Source organism: Amblyomma americanum, chromosome 2, assembly GCF_052857255.1.
Source record: "Amblyomma americanum isolate KBUSLIRL-KWMA chromosome 2, ASM5285725v1, whole genome shotgun sequence".
Taxonomy (NCBI): domain Eukaryota; kingdom Metazoa; phylum Arthropoda; class Arachnida; order Ixodida; family Ixodidae; genus Amblyomma; species Amblyomma americanum.
The window spans coordinates 62,813,940-62,835,366 of NC_135498.1; the positions used below are offsets into that span (position 1 = coordinate 62,813,940).

The window sequence follows — 21,427 nt, forward strand, 5'->3', positions numbered from 1 at the left end:
TGAAACTCTATGCGTCTCTAGCTTTATATTGAAGCTAAAGCGACCAGTCGGTCAGCAGACGTACATGCTGTCATATCACGATGGATTCTGTACACCGATAAATTGGATGAGCCGGTACCTGAAGACATTCGTTTTTGTGAAATCAGAGTGAGAACTTTTGACAGAGGCTGCTGCGAGCAACTGTCGTGCATGAGCAAGAGCTCCATGCAACGCAACGACGCATTCTCAGTATAAAAATCAGAGATCAGCTTTCTGCAAAATGTTGTGACCCGCCGCGGTGGCTCAGTGGTTAGGGCGCTCGACTACTGATCCGGAGTTCCCGGGTTCGAACCCGACCGCGGCGGCTGCGTTTTTATGGAGGAAAAACGCTAAGGCGCCCGTGTGCTGTGCGATGTCAGTGCACGTTAAAGATCCCCAGGTGGTCGAAATTATTCCGGAGCCCTCCACTACGGCACCCCTTTCTTCCTTTCTTCTTTCACTCCCTCCCTTATCCCTTCCCTTACGGCGCGGTTCAGGTGTCCAACGATATATGAGACATATACTGCGCCATTTCCTTTCCCCAAAAACCAATTATTATTATTATTATTTAAAATGTGCTAGCTTTGACCGACAGGCTATAGAGCATGACGGAAAAATATAGAAGCATATTTTAGGATTGAGTTTAAAGCAGAAAAATAAAGCAGTGTGGAGGAAAGATAAGAGGCATAAGGCAAGAGCGCGTGTGCTGGTGTCATTTTTGCAAGCAAATATGGATACAAAACGTGCCGCTTACCGATCGGCAGAATTGAGTCTCTGCCTGCGACCGCCCATCAATGAGCGTAAACAAGCCTTCTCCGGAAAGCATTTTTGCCGCGGAAGGTGAATTGTGAATACAAACGAAGTGCTGCCTTTAAGTGTTTTTTTTTCTAGGCTCCTAGCAGCATTATATAATGCCAGAAAAAAGTGAATGTCAATATTCTAAAGAAACGGATCTCGCAAAACGTTCTCAACGTAAGTTATTTTACGCATTAATTCTTCCCAGAGGGACGGACACGCACAAGAATATATTCCACGAGGATACTAACAAATCACCAGAATATATATTTTACTTAGCTATATTTTACTCATTATTTTCACTCGCATTAAGATATGTACTTTGTCGTGGAGCTCAAGTTTGTTGCTGAGCCTTGGCCTGCAGTCTTTGGCATCTTAGAGCTAGTGGTAGCTGCGAACACCGAAAATAAATTAGGACGATTGCGCATCACACCGCATACCAAAAATGCGCAGCGACGTGGGTGACTCATCATCGCTGAAGCCCTCCCGCCGTTTTTCCCAATATCTGACGCTTTTTTGCTGACGCTATAATCGGTCTTGTCTTCATTTTTTTGGCGTGTCCACTAATAAGAAACGGGCCGCAGAAATGCTCCGGAAAATAATCCCTGATGTCCCGCCGGTATGAATCGCCCTAGAAAATAGCGACTGGGACCAGCTTCGTTGTGTTGATAAATCCTTAAATGTGCATGGTCTTCGCGTTGATGGAGTGCTGGGAGCTCCATTATTTTCTTGCAACGCTGTATATCAGACTATTGTGCGCGGCTTTGTTGAACAAGAAAGGAACCGCGACAGCTTTGCACCGTAACATGAGTATATGAAGGTTCACCCATATTCTAATCAATAGCATACATTGCATTGCAACCGAGTGTGCCTCGAAATGCGAAGCGCGGTATCATAATTTTGCGACCATAACTAACTTTATTGGCATGCTGCTTGGCGTTCGTGTTTGGGCTCTCTTTTCGCCGCAACTTCTTTGGCCTCACGACGCCCGCATACTGTAGTGACATAAATTGATAGCTAAGGCACCTCTACAAACGTCCAGAATTGTGAAATATTAAAAGAAAACGCACTTGCGCGTGCGTTTTTATCGAGATTCACTCACCACGCTCGTAACGGCTTGGCGGGGATGGTTGCTACAGAATATCGGCAAATTAGCGAAGGATGGCTATTTCATTCGGGAAGTTCTCAAACTAAGCACGGTCCTTCCTTCGCAACGCAAAACAAGTGTGCTTTACAGCTTCCTAACTTGAACAGCAGCAGAAGTTTGCAACTGAATGGCTGTACGTTTCGTTGCAAGGGTGGCCTGTGGCCCCATTAGCCTCAATTATTGCGAAGAAAGCCCAAAATGCAATACCACGCTTAGAGAGCTCGGTGGTCCTTCAGTTATTGGTGCGAGAACACGTTACACATTACACAGATTAAAGTATTTCATTTAAAATGTAGCGCTGCGTAGAAGCAGGAAAAAACGACCTACCTCCACCTCGTCTTTCTTGTGTTATGCAACGCGTTTTTCTCTTTGGTCTTTTCTCACCAGCTATGCAATAATTTACTAGTCTTGGGTGACTTGCAGCTAGTGCATCTATGACCCTGTTGATAAGGTTGAAGGCCCCCTTCGCAAGCAGCACCACGCATCCGCCAAATGATGGAAACGTATTACAAATATACTTTCTTACAAGGAACCAGCTTCTCTACATTTTGCCACGGTTGGCCGTGCCGCTGTGCTACACATTCAGCGGTGGCCATAGTTTCTTATTGTTTCATTGATGTTGTCGAATGTGTCCTAAGCGTTGGCTATGCCATTTTCTAAAAGGTGGCTCTATTCAGTCAGGCTATCCAATGTTCGAGAGATATAATAGCCCCCTTCTAAAACATTTGCTACATCATCAGCCTGACTAAGCCCACTTCACGACAAAGGCCAGTCTCACATCTTTCCAACTGAAACTGTCTTGTGCCTGCCGAGGTCACCTTATCCTAGCAAACTTCTTAATCCCATCCGCTCACCTGACTTTCAGCCACACCCTGCTACACTTACCTTCCATTGAAATCCAGTCCATAACCCTTAACGACTACAAGCCATCTTGCGTTTGCCTTACATGCTCTGCCCACACCCATTTCTTATTCCCAATTGATTTCGGCTAGCATGCCATTTACCCATGTTGATTCGCTGACCCACCCTGCTCTATTCCTGACTGTTGTCACCTTGCGCCTTGTTACGGTAGCTACAGGCGGCCAACATGTGGCCAACATCCTCCGACATTTCAGCCACTTACGGCGGCGTAAGTGCGTATTAGATAAATAGCTTGACATAAGCAGCTTGAGGTATTTTTGTTAAAGGGTGATTAGCCATGAGAAGTTGCTTGACGCTTTTCATTATTTTACTAGAGATTCAGTAGACACAAAAAAACGGGGCGAGAAGAACGGGTGGCAACTCACCGCTAAATATTTTTCTCTGAAAAGCGTTCCGCAATCCAGAAGATAATTCCTGACTGCAGCTGAGAAGCTGGCGCCATGCGCTACTGCACCACGCAGTCCTCAGTTTCACGGGGTTGTTGACATAATGGAGGGCAGGACATAACGACGGGAGACCCCGGCAGTCCAAGGTGTCAGTATGGGCACTGACGATACAGATGACCGGGTTCCGAGGCGCCGCCGATTTTCGTCACGGCACTGACCCGTCTTCCACTCGGGTGGTCGTCGATTGCCGATGTACGGGTCTGTTTCGGCGGAAAACATTGATCATTAATTGGAGGGGGGAACGGCGCTGAAGCTGGCGCAGGGCGTTCGAGATGAAATGTTTGCCAACATGCGCCTCCACACCTAAAGATAAGTTAAGCTGCTCCGCCGCTGGCTGGAGACACCGCTTATGGAGCGTTTCCAACTTGCAGTCCCCGCTCGGCAGAACGGCGCTTTCGCTCCTGCGCTCGGCGCAGCTGCAGCGGCAGCTGTTACGTCATCAGAGGACAGCCATCTTGCTGCCGACAGAGCGGCCTCAGTCCCACTTCCCGCAGCAACAGTTCCGCCGTTTGTCCCATGCGATGTTCTTTCCTAGCAGCCTGCCTACCTGAGCTTTTCGGAATGAATCCAAACACTCGAAAAAAAGAGACAGATAGTTACGACCGTCGTTAACGCGAATTTTGAACGCAGCTCTTTACGTATTTTAGTTTCGCCACCATTTAGGACCTTCCCGTGAACAGCCACCTTCCAGATGTTCATACCTCCGCTTTGGCCGTGGCAGGCGCGTTTCGCTCTGGTACTGTCTGCCACCTGACAGCTGACAGCGTCACCTGTCACCTGTAAGGTGGCCTGTTACGGCGACTACCCCGACGGGTAGTGGCTGGTGGCGTGTTATGCATCTAGCCACCTTCCCGGAACTTCCAGTGGCAGACACCTTCAAGGTGGCCTTTCTCCCTGCTACTTCGACAACCGGTTACGGCGACGACTACGCTGACAACACCGACGACTACGGCTACTACGAAGCGGCACGCAGGAATACGTGCGTAATAGCTGGGCTCTAAAAGCAAAATGTGTAAGCTGGTGATTGAAATAATTCTCAGTTAAACGTCGATTATATGGTCGCGTAGAGGTGACGGCAGTCCGGCGGTCAGGAAGACTGCGAGAAGGGCTTCCAAAAGAAACTGTTTATTGGGCTGACTGGCGCCCGCAAAGGACTCAATGACTCGGCGGTAGTGATACGAGCAAGCATGCTCAGGCGGTGACTGAACAGGAGTGCCCACCGCTCTCGGCCGCATTAAAATTAAAGCTGACAGCGAACTTACGAGGCACGGCGTGACAGGTAGACTCGAAAAAAAAGAAAATCGGTTACACATGTCAGCGATAACTAAAGATAAAACTGGTCGCATATTGCATCATGGATGGAAGGATGGAAGATAGGAGCGTCCCCTTTGAAACGAGGTGGTGGCAGTGGTGGCAGTTGCCATCTTGCTTGGCTTTTTTCTTTCTAATTTTGTTCAACAGCGTTGTAGATTGTTATTGAAATTCCCCATTTTCTTTAAATACGTTTTTTCGCACTTCTAACCTTATGTAACCTTTCTGATTTTGAGCCAGCCATCTTGTGATCACTTTTTGCTAACTTCCCCCGCGGCTTTATTTACATGACCATTGCTCTCTCTAAACCCTAGGGCCGCAGGCAGAGTGACTGTGCCTGCATCGGCATCTGGATGGATACCACCATATTTGAGCACGAGGTGTTCAATTAATTCTGCAGATTTGCTACACACAGGACATGCGTCATCATCTTCGTTAAATTTCTTTTTGTAGGTGCGCGTTCTAAGGCACCCTCACCCAGCTTCAAAGAGTAGGGACTCTTGGGTTTTCATAGACGAAGACTTTTGTTATCATAAGACACTTTCTTCCCGACCTGCCGTTTCTAGTATCAATATAGTTCTACAGTATGCTTCTTTTGCACTAAATTAATCCAATTTTCACCTTCCGCGTTTTTAACCTGTCATTTATTGCGCTTGCTCCGTCCTCGTGTTCGGCTTACTTACTGGTTATTTTTCTAGTTTTTTGCCGTCATTGGGAGTCAACGTTCTTTAAGTATAGGCAGTTAGACCCCTTAGCTGCCCTCTGTAGCCATCCAATTTCCTCAGACGTTCTTCATATAGTATTTTACAGAGCCAGAGTGATAGAGCCGCCTACAGTGGGAGTTCAGCATAAACAAATAAGCATTATAAAGCTATCCGTCAATATTTACGCCAAATCCGCGGTCAGCTCGGGCTTTGCTCAATGCTGACTTATAGCGATTTGAAAAAAACGAAGTAGCCTCTGTAGAGCGAAAGCACTGTTTGTGTCTGTTGACTCACACGCGTGGTAACGCACCAAGATTTGACGGTTTGTGTGGACCTGCTTTTAGACGGGTATCGAACTTCTACACATGTACCCGCTGTTCAGCGTCTCCGGCCCGCTCCACAGCGACCCGCTCACGCGCTCTAACTAGGTGTAACGCACCGTTAGAAAGAATAGCTGTTGAAACTGGCCTAAAGTTCGTTAGAGTAAAGAATATACTTGACTTTGCTGATTCATTACCGGAATGTAATAATTTTAGATACAGTCATGTGCTAAGAAAAAAAATAGAAGTGAAACACATACATGGAACGAGTCATTGAACGACCTCTCCGCCTGAACTTGCTTGAGTTGTTTTCGTCTTGTGTATTTGTTCAAATGCGCATAAGTTACGGTGCATTTCCCGATGTCCTGTGCATTCCTTGTCACTCTGATTCATGTTATCGCATTGATGTAGAAAACGTAAGAAGCATCAGATTCAACAATGACACCTTTAGCGACTGGAACACCGTAGATACTCTGAACTCGACAGCGCTAGGGATTTGAGTTTTTTAGGACAGAGAAGCATGCAGGACCAGCGTTATTCGGTATTTTTTCCACAGATTCACTGTAGTGCTGATTTTCAGATTTATTTGAGGCGCAGAATTCAAAGTGAACTCATGTTTGGGTCGAAGTTCGGATCGACCGGAGGGCACTTCACTGGTTTCAAGTTAGCACACTCTCCGTTTTTACAAGTGCCGAGCTTGCAAACGTCAGTTCCGTTCTGAACAGTGATCTCCATCTGCAAGTAAACCAGTATGTTAGATACTACTTTAAAAGTATAACTTATGTTCTCTATCCGGTAGATATTGCAAAAGAAGACGATCCGCTCATTGCGCCCATTTGTGCGTTACCTCGCAATACGCATTTGTAACACTGGGTAAAGACGACGCGGAATGCGCATGCGGCAATTACCAAATGATTTAATTATTATAATGGGCGGTCGTCAACGAAGTAATGAGTGAAAAGTCATGAGGCGACGACAGGTGCGCGCGCAATCCGTCACTTTAATACAGGTGTAAAAATGTTCGACATAACTTGATATCAAGATGTTCGGGAATTTACCTTGAAATCCGAACACCTCGTTTTTGAAGGCATATTTGTTTACTCGTGTTTTAAGTAGCATGTTAAGACCAAAAATTGAGGACTTCGAACCTGTGCACTGTTGCACTGCTGCGCGAATGCATTACTGGATGCTTTCAGCGCCTCATCCCAACACCCTCTAAATACTTTCTTCAGGCCTCTCCAGGCCCTCCTTTCAACACGCGCTACGTCACGCCAAGTGTCCGGTCAGGCTGCTCACCAAGCGCGGCTCCGCTCCGCTCGGTTGTCTCCCTCGATGTGCTCGCGCTTGCCCGGGCAAGCACAGACACGAACGCAGTCTTGCAGTGAGCGTCTAGCTGCTGCTTGAGTCTTTCAGCCTGGCGTTGGGTGCATTTCCGTTCGCTCCTCGCACGGCTGTGTCTGTTTCGTGTGGCCGTTTCTTGTGTGGCGTGCGTACCTGTGCTAGCGCACGAATGGGAAACTGATTGCCTGCCGTGTAGCGAGTGCAACTTCGTGAAACATGGGCCGGTGCTGTGTTCCCGGGTGCCGCGGGAACTACCAGAATGGTCCCAAAGTACGTGTTTATTGCTTCCCAAGAGACGAAGTACGAAGAAAAGCCTGGTTGCGAGCCATTCCACGGAAGGATTTCACACCTACAGAGCATTCGAGGGTAAGACTCTGAAATATTGCTTAATAGGCGCTGGTAATTATCTTAGTTGTGAGCGGTCGCTCCCGGAAAGGCATGCTGTCTTTGTAGGCAATGATATCACTTCTTACACTTATGTATGAATTGTCCAGGAAGCATTTAGTTCTGTGGATGTGCATAAGGCTTGTGTAAAAGCTGTGTAAATATGTAAAAGCTGTTCACTATTCAGACTCTTTTTACTTAGTGTTTTAGGCAATGGAGAGTCATGGCGAATGGCCTTGCTTCATTTTCTCGTGCAGGTGTGTGAACTGCACTTCCACGCAGGCGACTTCATTACGACGTTGTCACACCAAGATGAACTGACAGGGAAAATAATAGAGGTGAAGCGTGACAGGCTACAGTTGAAGATTGATGCGGCGCCTTCTGTTTTTCCAAACTGCCCAAAATACTTGTCCTCAACGCCTGGACGGAGTGAATCGCCAGAGACGAAAAAAGCAAGAAGGGAAAACGCTGCTTTGCAGGAGGCTATGAGGAAGTCACTTCAGTCTAATGAGCTTGAACAGAAAAGAAACAAAGTTTCATCTTACGAGGAGTTCAAATCTAAGTTGCCTGGAATCTGCAACACGAAATTCTGGACCGTTTCTGTCGATGAGCAGTGCGTTAGGTTCCTTCTCATCGAGAATGATCCTTCACCTAATGTGAAATGCGCCTTGGTAGTTCTCCCTGATCTGTCACTTTCTGTTTTCTTGAATGGAGTGAAGCTTCTGTCGCTTCCTTCAGGCAGGATTCTGCCAGCTCAAGTATGCGACACCTCCAGCCTGTCCTTGCTGCTAGAAGAACTCGAGATAGGCTTGCATAATATACCTGAGGTGACGAAAGAGTCGAAACATACTAAAGTATTGCAGTTTGTCGGTTCACTGCTTGCAGACCTCATTGAGGACAGTGATACGACGAAAGAACAGTCTTCTTTGCTGAAATTTCTGGTTGAGCAGATAGAGCTTCTCCTCGCGAAACAGCATGTGTATAGCGCAGAGCTGCTGGTATTCGCCAGTATTTTGAATTCAATTTCTCCTCACGCATATCACTTCACAAGAGCTGCATCAAGAATCATTCTGCCCCATCCTTCCACACTGCGCCGTGTTTGCTCAAATTACAAAGCTGACCCTCTTGTGGAGCAAAATCAACCGCACTGTCTCTCCTACATCCGAGAACGAGTCAAATCAATGAAAGACCACGAGAAGACAGTGACCCTGATGATCGATGAGATCCACATAAAACCATACTTCGACTACAAAGGGGGCACAATAGTAGGATCGTCGGTTCATTCAACGGAACCAGCAACAACAGCCCATGTGTTCATGGTACAATCACTCCTTTCTGCAAACAAGGACGTCATTCACATATTACCTGTGAGCAAACTGAGCGCAGAAATTTTGCACGAGCATGCTAAGAACATAATCATTAATGTTGAGAAAATGGGGCTCAAAATTATCGCTGTGATAACGGACAACAATGCTCTGAACCGCAAGATGATGTCGTTATTTGCTACAAGTCCTCAGGTGAGCATTGTCTATCCCCATCCAGCCGATAACGCTCGCCCTCTTTTCTACGTGGTCGATCCTGTGCATCTCTTGAAGTGCATTAGGAACAATTGGATTAACCAGAAAAACCCTGGAACATGCCTCTATTTCCCTGAAATGGACTTGAGTGGAGCAATGCCCGAAGGGCCTCCTCGTATGAAAGCTGCTTCTTTCGCAGCTGTGCGGCAGCTTTATTCTTCAGAGAAGACGTCGCTTGTGAAGGCTGCTTACAGACTGAACGCAAAAGCCGTGAATCCAACCTCAATGGAGCGGCAAAATGTAAAGCTCGCTCTCGACGTCATTAATCAGTTTGTTTCAAATGCCCTCAGGACACATGGTTCCGCGTTCAAGATTCCTCAAGCTGAGTCGACTGCTCTTTTCATTGACGTTATCCTCACATGGTGGCAAATAGTCAATGTTAAGACCCCTTGCAAAGGCCAGAGGCTAAGGGACAGCATGCAAGACCCTGTAAGGTCTGTTGATGACACACAGTTAGCTTTCCTGAGCGGCGTTGTGGACTGGTTGGACGCTTGGGCAAGAATAAACATCACCAGTGGCTCGCTGACGAAAGAGACTCACAGTGCTTTGCGACTGACATGCTATTCTCTGGTAGAACTCTCGCGCTACTGCTTAGAAGAACTTCACTTCAAGTACGTACTGCTGGGCAAATTTCAGACGGATGCGCTAGAAGACCGGTTCGGCCGTTACCGCCAGCTGGCAGGATCACAGTACCACATTTCCGTGCGTCAGCTCTACGAATGTGAGAAGAAGCTTCGTCTTCAAAAACTTTTGACATTTCCACGCGAGGAAACAGAGTTTGAAGACGTAAGTGAGGATCTTGTCCCATGCAACTTTTCTGTGGCTGTCAGCGACGACGATATTACACACGCCCACTCTGACATGGATGCTATTGTCTACATTGCAGGATACGCTGCTCATGCTGCTTTAAAGAAGCTTTCATGTTCTGCTTGCTTCAGCACATTGGTGATTGAAAATCGAGAGATCGAAGCGGAAAATACTGCCATGATAGCTAACCTGTCGAGAGGAGGGCTGAAGTTTCCCCAGCCATGCACAGTTCACATGGTACTGATGACTAAACTAGTTGCAGAGAAGTTGTCTTTTGGAGCAACCGCGGAAGATTTTCTCTCCTGTAGAAATCAACGTGGTGTCGTGATTTCACAGACGATTTCCCTCCTGGACGAACACGACATTGAGACATGTGAAAATGGCCACACTGCACAAACTCTCCGGCGCTTGGTAGTACGCGTTGCAACCAACGTTGTTCTAAACAACTTTTGCAAACTAAGAAATGATGCCATACAAGACAATGCGCAGCAGAAGGCCGCAGCCCGGAAAGCAGCAACGCTTAAGAAGAAGTAAGTTTTATTCCCAAGCAATAAAAATGCTTTGCGCACACTTCATTGCTGGTGTCTCGTCGTTTTTTATTGTAAGGGTCAGATTAGCTGTACAAATACTCAACAGCGCAACATTATTGTGAGTGTCATTATTGCTGTGTGTGAAAGCTTTAAGCAAAACACAATACAGAATAAAACTAACACAATGCGCAGTAGACGGTGTTTTTTTTTTCAATGTTCACGAACTTCTACTTTAACAACTAGATATACGCATGTGCGGTCTGTGCGGATGGATTTTACCGCACGGCAGACATCATGTACGTGATAGAACCTAATAATTAGATGATTAATTGAAATTAACTAATCAATTTTTTATTATAATGACCAATAATGCGAAATTGGCGGCCGTATGCTAAATTGTTTATTATAAAAAACTGTATTAGCAGCTCGAACTTTCTTGACAATAAGGTGTTCTGCAATAAAAAAAATATATAAAGCAGATAAAATGATAGCCTAAGGCGCGCACAAACTAGCGAATTTCTTTTCTGCAGCAATGACAAAAATGAAAATGAAGGAATCACTTATAAGGCAGCTACGTACGGCAGTACCCGAATAGTGCAGACGGGCGCGGCGCGCTGAAATCGCGGAGCGCGGGGCCTGCACGGTCCCTTGGCGTGACGTCACGCGGCCGGTGGAGAGGCCTTAGCATTGAGAGGGTGTTGCTCATCCTCCCCAAGAAGCTTCAGGGGAACAGTGACTGTATGCTAAGGTATTGCCTCCAGAAAAAAAGGGATTTTTGTGTCGTCAGTTAATTGCCGTTTATGTGATGTATACGAAATAACTGATGATCGCTTCGCTGATAGAAAAGGTGGAGTATTGTTATAGAAAAAAATCAGTATAAAGAGACGAAGCGCCGTTGCATTTGTTTTTTTTTTCTGAAATGTCCTTGTCTTAAAGCGCTGCTTATCAAATGTTGTTTTCCGATGTGCTACAGCAGACATTGAAGAATCGAATTAATTGACCTTCCTCACTTTTTTTACGGTATGCGAACAAGCCTTAGACATGCTTAAGGTAAACTCAGCTTAAGGTAAACTTGCATGCAGGATCAGCATCATGAACAAGCAGTTTCTGCAAACTGCCTTTACAGTAGATGATTCGTCATCTTCATGCACTATTGAATATACAGATTTCGAACCAGAATGACACTACCTCTTGGTGGAACACTGAGCCTTTCCGCCATTCTAATATTATGTGTTGTACAGAACTGTTTGGTTTAAGGGTTTTTCGATACAACTTGGTCAGGGCTGGCTCATGTACATATAATACTGCAGCACTGTATCAAATAAGTTCTTTAAGGTAAAATAAGGCGGCAGATTCGTGGATACCCCCCGGCGTCTGAATGTTGAGGCAATGGTTCGACTTCGAGTGCAGTAATTTTTTTTGTGCTGTTGCTCTCTTTGGACAAACGGTTGCGCACCAACGCTGTTCATTGACGACGAATAGTAGCTATAGTTAAGGCATGATTTGTGGCACAATAACGGTTTGTCTCTACAGGCGATCTCGACAGGACCCAGCGGTTCTCAGTATGCAGTTAGTCTCTGAATCAATGTGCAAACTTTTGTTCCGAAAGGACGAGAAATTTTATGGATTGTACAATGTTCAAGAATTATTATGATACAATTAAGGCCACAAATTAGTCTTCGTGGCCATAGAGATTACTCGACAAGTTTAGGCAGAATAAGCAGTCGTGGTAGTACAAAAGTAAAAACAATATTTCATGGTCAAGTACTTACTCCGCATAGGTGTCCTTCAAGGCGAGGTTGCTTATTTTCGTCGTAACACACGAGAACAAAATCCATCTGCGGCATATGGCAAGCGGAGTTTTAGCTGAATGTTCATGAAGGTATATGTTTACGAGCACCATGTTTGGTTTGCCCCGACGTCAAAAGTCACTGATAACATAGCATTAAGAGTTAAGACGCACACTCTATTGAAATTTTTGCTCTGCGGCTCTTGAATATCTTCTTCTACCTGATACAAAAGGAAAATTAAACCGCTGAATGCGCTAAACAAAACGATAGGTTGCTGCAAAGATGGATCAAAATTCAAGCACTGCGTTCACAGATGTTCACTGCGTTCACTGCGTTCAATGATGATATAGCTTCTAACGGCTTAAATATGAAACAACTGTGTTTGGGCGGGAATAATACCCAAAAAACGGCTGTAAATTTGCTCAAGAGGTGCATTTTCATAAACATTTTAAAATCAACTCCCTGCAGAGGCTATCTTTATGTTGAACCAGCTATGCGCATAATTTTCTGCAAGCTTTGAGGGTTCAACGCGTAATCGGCGGTTGAGATTTGACCTTTGGTGCCCCAAGCGCTTTCGATGCACCCTCTCCTTTTATTCCCTTTTATCAGGATAAGGCTGTGCGCCAAGAAGGAGGCTCCACGTTGAAGAGACACTGCACGTCCCTCGAAACGCTTTTACAGGTAACTCCGCCTGATAGGTTAAAACTGACTTCAACTAACCTCTGTGTGGCGGGTCTCTAATAAGAACAAACGTTTAAAAAATTCTCACTAGATCTGTTTTCACGTTGTGATAAACCATTGCAGTTCATGTATTTCGCACAATGGAGATGACGTGAGGGGTTTGGCGATGTAGTTAGCAGGAGATGTGCTCTCCAGGACGTGGCTGGAGCAGTCCTACTTGGTGAGGAATTTCGAGAACAGTCCAGAAGTACTTGACGACATCCAGAGCCATAAGAGGGTGCCAGAAGAGAAGTGCGGTGCGGTCTGAGCGTTTTCGTGGGTAAGTGAGTCAGTCGTTAGTGCCTACCGCAGTTAACCTATATATATATATATAAGCAGACAAGAGAAGAGAAATTAGAGGCTCGTTTAGCAAACTTATGAAGGAAGCCACCGGTCATTTTAAACCATGGTGCGTAGGGTATGTTTGTTATTATTATTATTTTCTAATTTGTGGTGCTGAACGATGGGAGAATAATACTTCAATTAATACGTTGCTTAAAGGGAATATATATAAGGGTAAGTGAAGTAGGCACTTCTACAAACACACACTTATTGTTTGCGTTTCGACCACGGCGAGGTCTTTTTCAGGACTGCGGTCTTAAAGGAAACCGCACAGCGGCCGAAACGTCGACAATAAATGTATTTGTAAAAGTAGCTACTTCACTTAACCTTTTAGCATATATAATTTCCATTATATTACGGCTTAGACATATCATTTTCTCATTTTGCATTATATTTTGCAAATCATGAGGAAACCTGACGAGAATTGAATAATCCTTACTGCAAAACAGTTTGAATGCGAAACTTCTGTGAGGTAAAGAAGATTTTTTTTTTCAATATGCAGAACATCTATATGCCTACGTGGTCAGTGAGTCATGCAGATAAATCACACAATTTATCTGCGTCGTAAACGTTTCTGCGCAAGAATATAAACCTTGTTCAAGGCCATTTGTGGGCCATGTTAAATACCGTCATATATCATTAGCAAAAGCATTCTTTCGCATCAGTAAAGTTTTCCGGAAATTGAGAGAGCGATCGTTGTGTCCATTTTACTGCATATCCCTCTCTGTTTTGGCGCTATTTTCATTGTTGTGGCGTTTCCTCAAATACTAGCGTACGTCTCCATTCTTTCTGCAAGTGTGTTTTGCCTAAAACATTTTGATTGGAGTGAACCATTTGTTATTTATTTTTATTTATTCTTTCTAGGATGTTAAAACAAAAATAATACAAATAAACAATGTATCATTTTTTTTCTCTCGTACTTCGCAGCGGAAGGTATTTTGTGCGACAACATCGCGAAATCAACATGAAAAATTTTAAACCGGCCAGAAAATTGAAACAAAAAAAATGATTGGTGGACTGTGCTTTGTGCTTATAAAAGCAGTAAAAAACTACTCAATGGACCAGAGAGAAGGTTTTGTCTACAATGGTTGTGGATTTACTGTTCTAAAATTCTATCGCGACACATAAGACGAAAAAAACAGAGAAATAAAATTCTCACGTTGACTTCATTTTCAGCTCCTCTTTTCTTACTTGAAATGGGTCCATTCGCTAATGTTATGGTAGAAAAAGACAGCTCCGGTCAGTATACAAAGAGGTATGAGCTTTCGTGCAATGCAACAATTTCCTACTTCCATTAAATTTGTGATCGAACGGTACAAACTGGATGTTTATTATGCTTTCTATCTTTTATACCGTACACCCGCTTGTTAATTGGTTTTAATGGTGTCTTAAAGATCTTTTCTACTTTTTTCTTCAACTTTTCGCCTCCATTTATGCAGCACACATCACTGTGTCGCAATTCTCAGTCCGGCCTGTGGTGTCGAACCTCAAAGAATAAGCATGCACCAACCATAAGCGCTCGACGCCTTCGCACGCTCAGATATGACTTATACCCCATGTAAAACAATAATTCATTTTATTATAATGTAAGGAGAATGAGCTGGCCTATTGAGTCGAGGTATTAGTTACAAAATGGCCAACTGCTTCGTAGGTGTTGTGCATTATCCTATTTCATCTCGGTTACAAATAAGTGTTCGCAAGCTCATGTGTGTTCGCGTTACATATAGCAAGTGTATCTTGCGCCACAAATAGCTAGACATGAAGTGTCGATACCTTCGTGTTAAGCCGGTTAGAGATATTTTAATGCATGTGTGAAAGAGAGCGCAGAAAGCTGCTGTTAATATTGTCGCCTATGCGTTTCAGATACGCTTCATTTTGGCCCCGGAATGCAGTTGTATTCGTCAGCTTTCTCACTCAATAGCGTTAGTAACTGCCTGCAATAGGACCAATATTTGGTGTAATTTTTTTCTGAGAGAAGTCAAACAACATGAGCGTAATACTTATCCTTCAGCTCGTGTAGAATACACTATAGACATGGCATGATCCGACACAGATCTCATTAGCAAACCTCAGGAAGAGTGGGTCTGTTTCTTTGTGCTCCAGGTTTCAATGAAAAAATATGAAATTTTGAATTATTTGTACAGCTGAGAAGTATTTCGTGCCTGAATGGGGTACGTTGTTTCTTTTGTCCAGAAGATATGAAAAATAACAGCGAAAATCGCAACTGATTTCAAAGAGGAGCGAACTGCCTGGTTCAGTGCAAACACAAGACGTTAGTTTATCCCTCCACTCCCCTCGCCTATAAATTCAATACTTTCAATTATCACGACACAGCAGTAGATGCTGTAGAGACAAAAGAAACGTTGCGAAGGGCTGGGCATGGAGATAGTGATATGATTAAATCACTCGCATTCGTTCAAGCGCAGCCATAAACATGTTCACTACCCGAAATCCGCTTGAACCTACATAGCTGTCACAACTTATTACCTTTGGGCAAAGCTCATCCTAATCATTATTGTTCTGAAGGTTGGTCAGTTCTTAGTGTGAATGTTCACACATTTTCTCGACTGCTGCTACATCGAACAGTTTTATCTTCGCCAATGCTTCAAGCTGTCTAACTGAAGAAAATTTTTGAAGTTTCTTCCATTTTATAATGTGCAATGAAAGTCACCAGAGAAAATTATCGTTCATCATATATGCCCGTACATACCGGTGACGGAGGCTACCAACTCTAAGTAACAGGTCAATAATTGTCGAATTTGCGCAGGTTTTGACTACCCCGCTACTGCCTACTAAAAGTGGTTCCATGAACAAAAAATTTCATCATGACCTTGAGTTAGTGAAAATATAATTTCTGGCACTTTTGAGCTATGAGTAGAACAAAAAATATTGAAATAAAGTTCGTCTTTTTGCCCATAATAAGCGTAGTGATGCTACGCTACCGAAATAAACTGGCAGCCGCATATGCAGAAGTCATTTGTTCAGGATGAATTTATACTAAGAAAAGATGAAGAAATTGTTCTCCGTAAAAATATATCGTGCAAAAATGATACCAAGTGAGTTAAATTACGAGACAGCTGGTAATAAATTAAACAAACCCGGCAAGGCTATCTGAAGCTCTTTCGAAGAAAATGGGTTTTATACATTCCTGAAGCAATGTCGGAAATATAGGACTTTTCCTGAGCACTTAACCAATACATTTTAAAACTGGCAGAGTAATTACATAGACATAGCAGCCTGAACGTTAAGTAAAATGCGCGATAAGCGTATTTGAACACTTACATGTCCATCAGTGGCCGTCAATTTCGCAGGCACATAAGGAGGAGAAATTAGCTTTTTCAACGACTCAACAGCAAATAAATACTGAATGATTTTTTGTGACCTTTTTTAGGCGTCTGGTGTGATATTTTCATAGAACATAAGGCGCCAATTTCGACAAAGCTCCACTTCTAGCATTTCTCGAGCGAAAGAAAGACGGATCGTGGCCATGAATTTGCGAAGGATCTAGCTCAGTTCTCTTTTTTTAATATGAGAACATTTTTCGAAATATTCTGGCCAGCCTGAAAATAAGCAATATAAGCAATTTCGCAGGCAAAAATAGATGTCTCTAAACAAACGCAACATAATTATATGAAGAGCCAGGACATGTTGCGAAGAAAAATTGTTTACAGTGTCATCGTCGATATCTTCTGCCAAGTATCTGCTTATATCTGGGAGCCTCCCGGCGTCTATTGCATGCAAAATATTACAGTCCTGTCTGACGATTGAAGCGGCACAGTAGGAATCGCTATAGACATTGAACAGAGTTATATTTCCTGGAGAATATAGTGCTCCTAAGCGATGCCTGCAAAAACGTCCATGCGCCTTATGACCGAGAAAAATGGGTGAGCTTCCCATAATACATTATTAGATTTCTTAACCTGGCGCACTCATGAATGTGTGTGTACAGTAAAAGTATGCCGGACAGGTGAGAGAGGAAAAGGCAGAACTTACGTTTCCCTTCACAGTGTAGAAGGCTCATTATCGCAAAGAAAGTGCAGCAGTGGAAGAATTTCATAACTTCTTTTGCTGTCTGCCAAGTTTTTACAGGCGTGCACTTTGTGCTTTCCTGTCGGAGAAAGTAGTTTGTAAGCGGCAAACCTCCTGTCTAAGAGCGCAGTATTCACCTGTGGAAGAAAACATACTATTTTTTTTAATAAAACTAGCCGGTTTCTAATGCGTTACACAAGATTCAGCGATTTCTGTTGAGAAATTTTCAGCCAGGATATATTCAGCAAAAGAAAAAAAAATGATACCGACTTCTATACATGCATAGAGCACCTTTCTTTGTTTTCCTCATTTACGATTTCCCTGGCTGCCACTCGTCTCCAGTAGACGGCTCCAGGCGCGCGGTAACACCGCTGCTGAGCCTATCCCCGTGTGGCGCGTTTTTCAGCAGCTGCCGCCCACGATACGTGCCACATTCCGCCCCTCTCACCATAAATACCTTACCCTGCTGACTAAACGATAACAAACCTCCGAATTCTTCTCGCGGCAACCAGTCTCCGGTCGACCATTCCTTAGCTCTCATTGTATTCTTCTCTTTACCGGAAGTTGCTGCATCCAACCTTCGTCCCGCATTCTTCCGGTCTGGTCATACCGCCCTTTCACAGTAATCCTCTTCCTCGTGGCCGACACCTTTAGAAACGCAGTCCCTCCTATTCCTACTGCTACTGCTACTACTACTACTACTGCTACTACTACAAAGACAGCGCCGACAACGCGAAAGGTATCGAACGTGCCTTTACCACCTGTTGCTGTGAAGGAGAAAAGTGAATGAAAATAAAGCTGCTTTCATTTTCCTTGACAGGCAGCCGTTTTGTATTCAGGGCAGCAGTAGAACGACAGGAGTGCAAATTATGTGCAGCACTGTGCAGCACAGTGAAAGATCTGTGCAGCGTCACATAAAGACGAACTCATTATAGGTCATTATGTCAATATTAATGCTGCGCATATTCTGAACCGAGAGCACCACTGCTCACCGTGTACTGCCAGCAACCACTCTATAATCGGGGCCAAAAGTTTCTAGATGATATCTTCCCCAAACGAAGCCTACAGCTTCATTATTTGCCAGCAGCTGGAGACTACACTTGTGCAGGTGGAAGCAAAAGTAGTGCTCTTTCACTTTCTCAACTGTGGTCGCCAGCCGGCGAATAATAGAGCTATGGGCTTCGGTTACGGGACACGCGGTCCAAAGACATTTATTCCCGACTTTTCATGTGAAGATCGCCGCAAAGCGTCAGTCGCAGATCCTGTTTGGAGTCATCTGTCGCGTCGGAACAATCAATTCGTGCATACTAGCGGCTGGAGTAAGCCGTAGCGTTGCCGTTGTAGACCTTGTATAAATTCTGTAATAAAATTAGAGTAACAAGAGTCAAGTGTCGACTGAAAACTTTCTCCGGTGGTCAATTTTGCTCTGAAATCATGAAGGCATCAGGAGATCAGAGTGCGAATAATCGATATGTCGACACAGTAGACGTTATCTATAGCGGCTGCGCAACAACCATAGTCCGGCATAAAAAAGTAATAAAAAGCCTTAAAGAAGGATGTCAGGCAGCTCAAGTATGGACACACGATCTCTCCTGTTCTATTTATCGCTTGTTTACAGGATATATTCTGAAGTCTTGGTTACGAGCAGTTGGAAATAACAGCTATAAAGGATAGCTAAGTAATGCGCGAGTTTCTGATGAGATCATCTTGCTAAGTTAATTAGGGCACCAAGTGAAAAGCGTAATTATTGACATGGAGAGACAAAGCGGACAGATAGGGTTGAAATATATGCGGACAACTAACAGTTCACGATTGAAACAGCAATTTGTGAGCGATATTCAGCAGCTGGAATACATCCACTCAGGGCAGGTAGTGACCGCTGCTCCGGATGACGAGTGAAATCACATGAAGGATAAGAATGGTGAGGAACTGATTTAGTCTTTAAGATCATGAACGGCTGTTAACCAGTATTCATCAAGGGAAAAGCTTGTACCAGCTGTATATTCCCAGTACTTACTTACGGGGCAGACACATGGAGGTGAACGAAAAGTGCGTGATGTAAATGGACAACATCGCAGTGAGCTAAGGAAAAATTAAATATTAGTGTAACGTGCAGTCAGGAAGAGAGCTGAGTGGAAGAGTTAAAAAAACGAGCCTTAAGAGCAATCGTGCTGAAATAAAGAACAAATGGGCAGGAGCAGGTATTGTAAAGAGAATGCCGCGGAACCGAGGGCTTTCAAGGGTAACGATTGGATTTCAAGATAAGCCAAACACTTGCAGGGGCCGGCAGAAAGTTAGCGCCACGGATGAGAGTAGGAACTGTGGTGGTATGATGGCCACAGCTAGCACATGAGCGGGACACTTGAAGAGATATGGGAGACGCCTTTGGCCATCACTGGGCAGAGTCCGGCATATGATGATGATAATAGCTCTCATTGTGTCGGCACCCAAATAGAAGCAGCAGCTAGCTTTAAAAAAAAAACGATGAACTAATGGTCTCTGCGCTTCAAGGATTCGAATCGCACGTCATAGGGTGGAAATTTTTTAAATTTAATACCACGAAACAAATATCAAGTGGCGGCCTGAAACAACTCAGGAACCGTCTTTTCATATGAGTCAATTTTTCTGAACCATCGACCGTCGCAATGTTTGCTTCTTTTTATCCTTTTCTCATAATGCGTCGCACAGGTTACAGGCTAAATTGCTACTATGAGGCAACCCTCAGACGGCTCCCTAAGTGAGTGACAAAAATCGCGCAGTGTTTTGACGTTAGAGTTTGATTTCATATCAGTGGTGGACAGCTGGAAACTTGCTAAAGTGGCCAAGTAGACATCATTTTTAGTAAACCTTAATGTATACAGAATCACATGACATTGTTGTAAGGCCTGATGCATTCACTCCTGTGCAGTGGGAGCAAATCAAGTCAATGATTAAAATCAGTTCAGTACTTCCTCTTGTGTTCCGACTCTAAAGTCAGTGTAGCCTTATTAACAAGTTTTCGAGAAAGTGAGTAAATCTTATTAAGGTTCGTAAAGGATATGACAACTTTCTTCTTTAAGCCGTTTCCGAGGAGCCATTATGAAGAAAGTACTGCGGGTCAATCGGAGATCAGGCTATTTTTCAGACCTGCATAATGCCTATTACAGAGCCGAAACAGTGTTTACCTGAGATTCACAAGCTTGATAGAGTCTCTGATTTGGACAGCAGAAAAAGCAAAGTCAGACCTGTTGTAAAGAGATGCGAGGCGGCATACTCGCTGCTTCGGATTGTGTAAGAAACATCTGCTCCACAGCTGTTGCTTTATCCAGTGAAAAGCAATTCAGCTTTAGTAAAATTCTTTCACCATTTTATTACTCCATCTGTACTAGGCAGTGATTAATAGCACCAACTTAGAGACCCGCACTCGAAGTATGCCACTTATTACTTGATAATACCCTACTCATTTAGTTATATTCACCTAAAACCTGTGTCACGCTCTCTATCTTCCACAAGATCGTTTCCACACGGCTTGAAAACGGCGCTTGGCGGGACTGTTGTGTTTGCAACCGGCCGCCAGAGAAAATAGATCAAGAAGGTCTACGCGTTTCTTTTACATGGGCGGCTGTTTGGTGAAGTTTTGCTGCCATTCGTTGCATGTCTTTTCTTTTGGAATACATGGGGAAAATGTCATTTCTAGAACGCGTTAAGAGAAGCATAAAACATTATGCAGAAGTAATTAATTTTAGGTTAAATGGTGGATAGTACTTAAAGAAATGAAACAAAAACGCCAACAAAAAGGAACAACGGCAGATCGACGCGGGGCGAACGCTTATCTTATGCTTGTCTCTCTGCAAAAAACTACTGCACCAAATATCTGAAATAAATGATTAAATGTGTTTCGGAACCTTTCACGTAAGTAATACTGCAATATACGGTCGGAACTGTGGTGCAAAAAAAAAAGGTACGTAAAGGTTGTTACAATCAATCAAACTGCTTTAGTTCGAGCTCTGCACTGCAGTTAGCGAGGGCGTATATGGGCTCATCGTACAGTAGAGAGAGGGCGGTACTTACTCGCTACTCGACGAACTCTTATTAAATAAGTGAAATAACTAATCTCGAGAGTCGCATATTTAACCGCTTTGGCAATCCAGTAAACGTGTGTTTAATGGAATATTTAAACTCCTTGCGTTGATACCAGGTCTAAAGAAGGTAACATCCGGTGTTATGGCATTGTGCCGTCCTGAATTTCTTTATTTGTTGTTTAAA

At 44.0% G+C, this 21,427-nt stretch overlaps 1 protein-coding gene across 1 annotated transcript; it reads right to left on the reverse strand.

The window, feature by feature from the left end:
- Positions 1-6,235: 6,235 nt before the first annotated feature.
- On the reverse strand, positions 6,236-20,431 carry LOC144118628 (uncharacterized). Its single transcript, XM_077651509.1, has 5 exons — positions 20,347-20,431; positions 17,147-17,261; positions 14,313-14,362; positions 12,074-12,139; positions 6,236-6,397 (listed from the first exon to the last, which is right to left on the reverse strand). The coding sequence occupies exons 2-5, from the start codon at positions 17,208-17,210 to the stop codon at positions 6,263-6,265; spliced, it is 315 nt and encodes a 104-aa protein (XP_077507635.1). The 5' UTR covers positions 17,211-17,261; positions 20,347-20,431; the 3' UTR covers positions 6,236-6,262.
- Positions 20,432-21,427: the final 996 nt, after the last annotated feature.

What these genes read in the sequence shown, in the direction of transcription:
- LOC144118628 (XM_077651509.1), bottom strand. Translation starts at nt 17,210, where the DNA reads ATGAAATTCTTCCACTGCTGCACTTTCTTTGCGATAATGAGCCTTCTA. An exon ending in TCTACACTGTGAAGGGAAAC is followed by an intron (nt 14,363 to 17,146) that starts GTAAGTTCTGCC and finishes CCATAACATTAG; the next exon opens with CGAATGGACCCATTTCAAGT. An exon ending in GAGCTGAAAATGAAGTCAAC is followed by an intron (nt 12,140 to 14,312) that starts GTGAGAATTTTA and finishes CATATGCCGCAG; the next exon opens with ATGGATTTTGTTCTCGTGTG.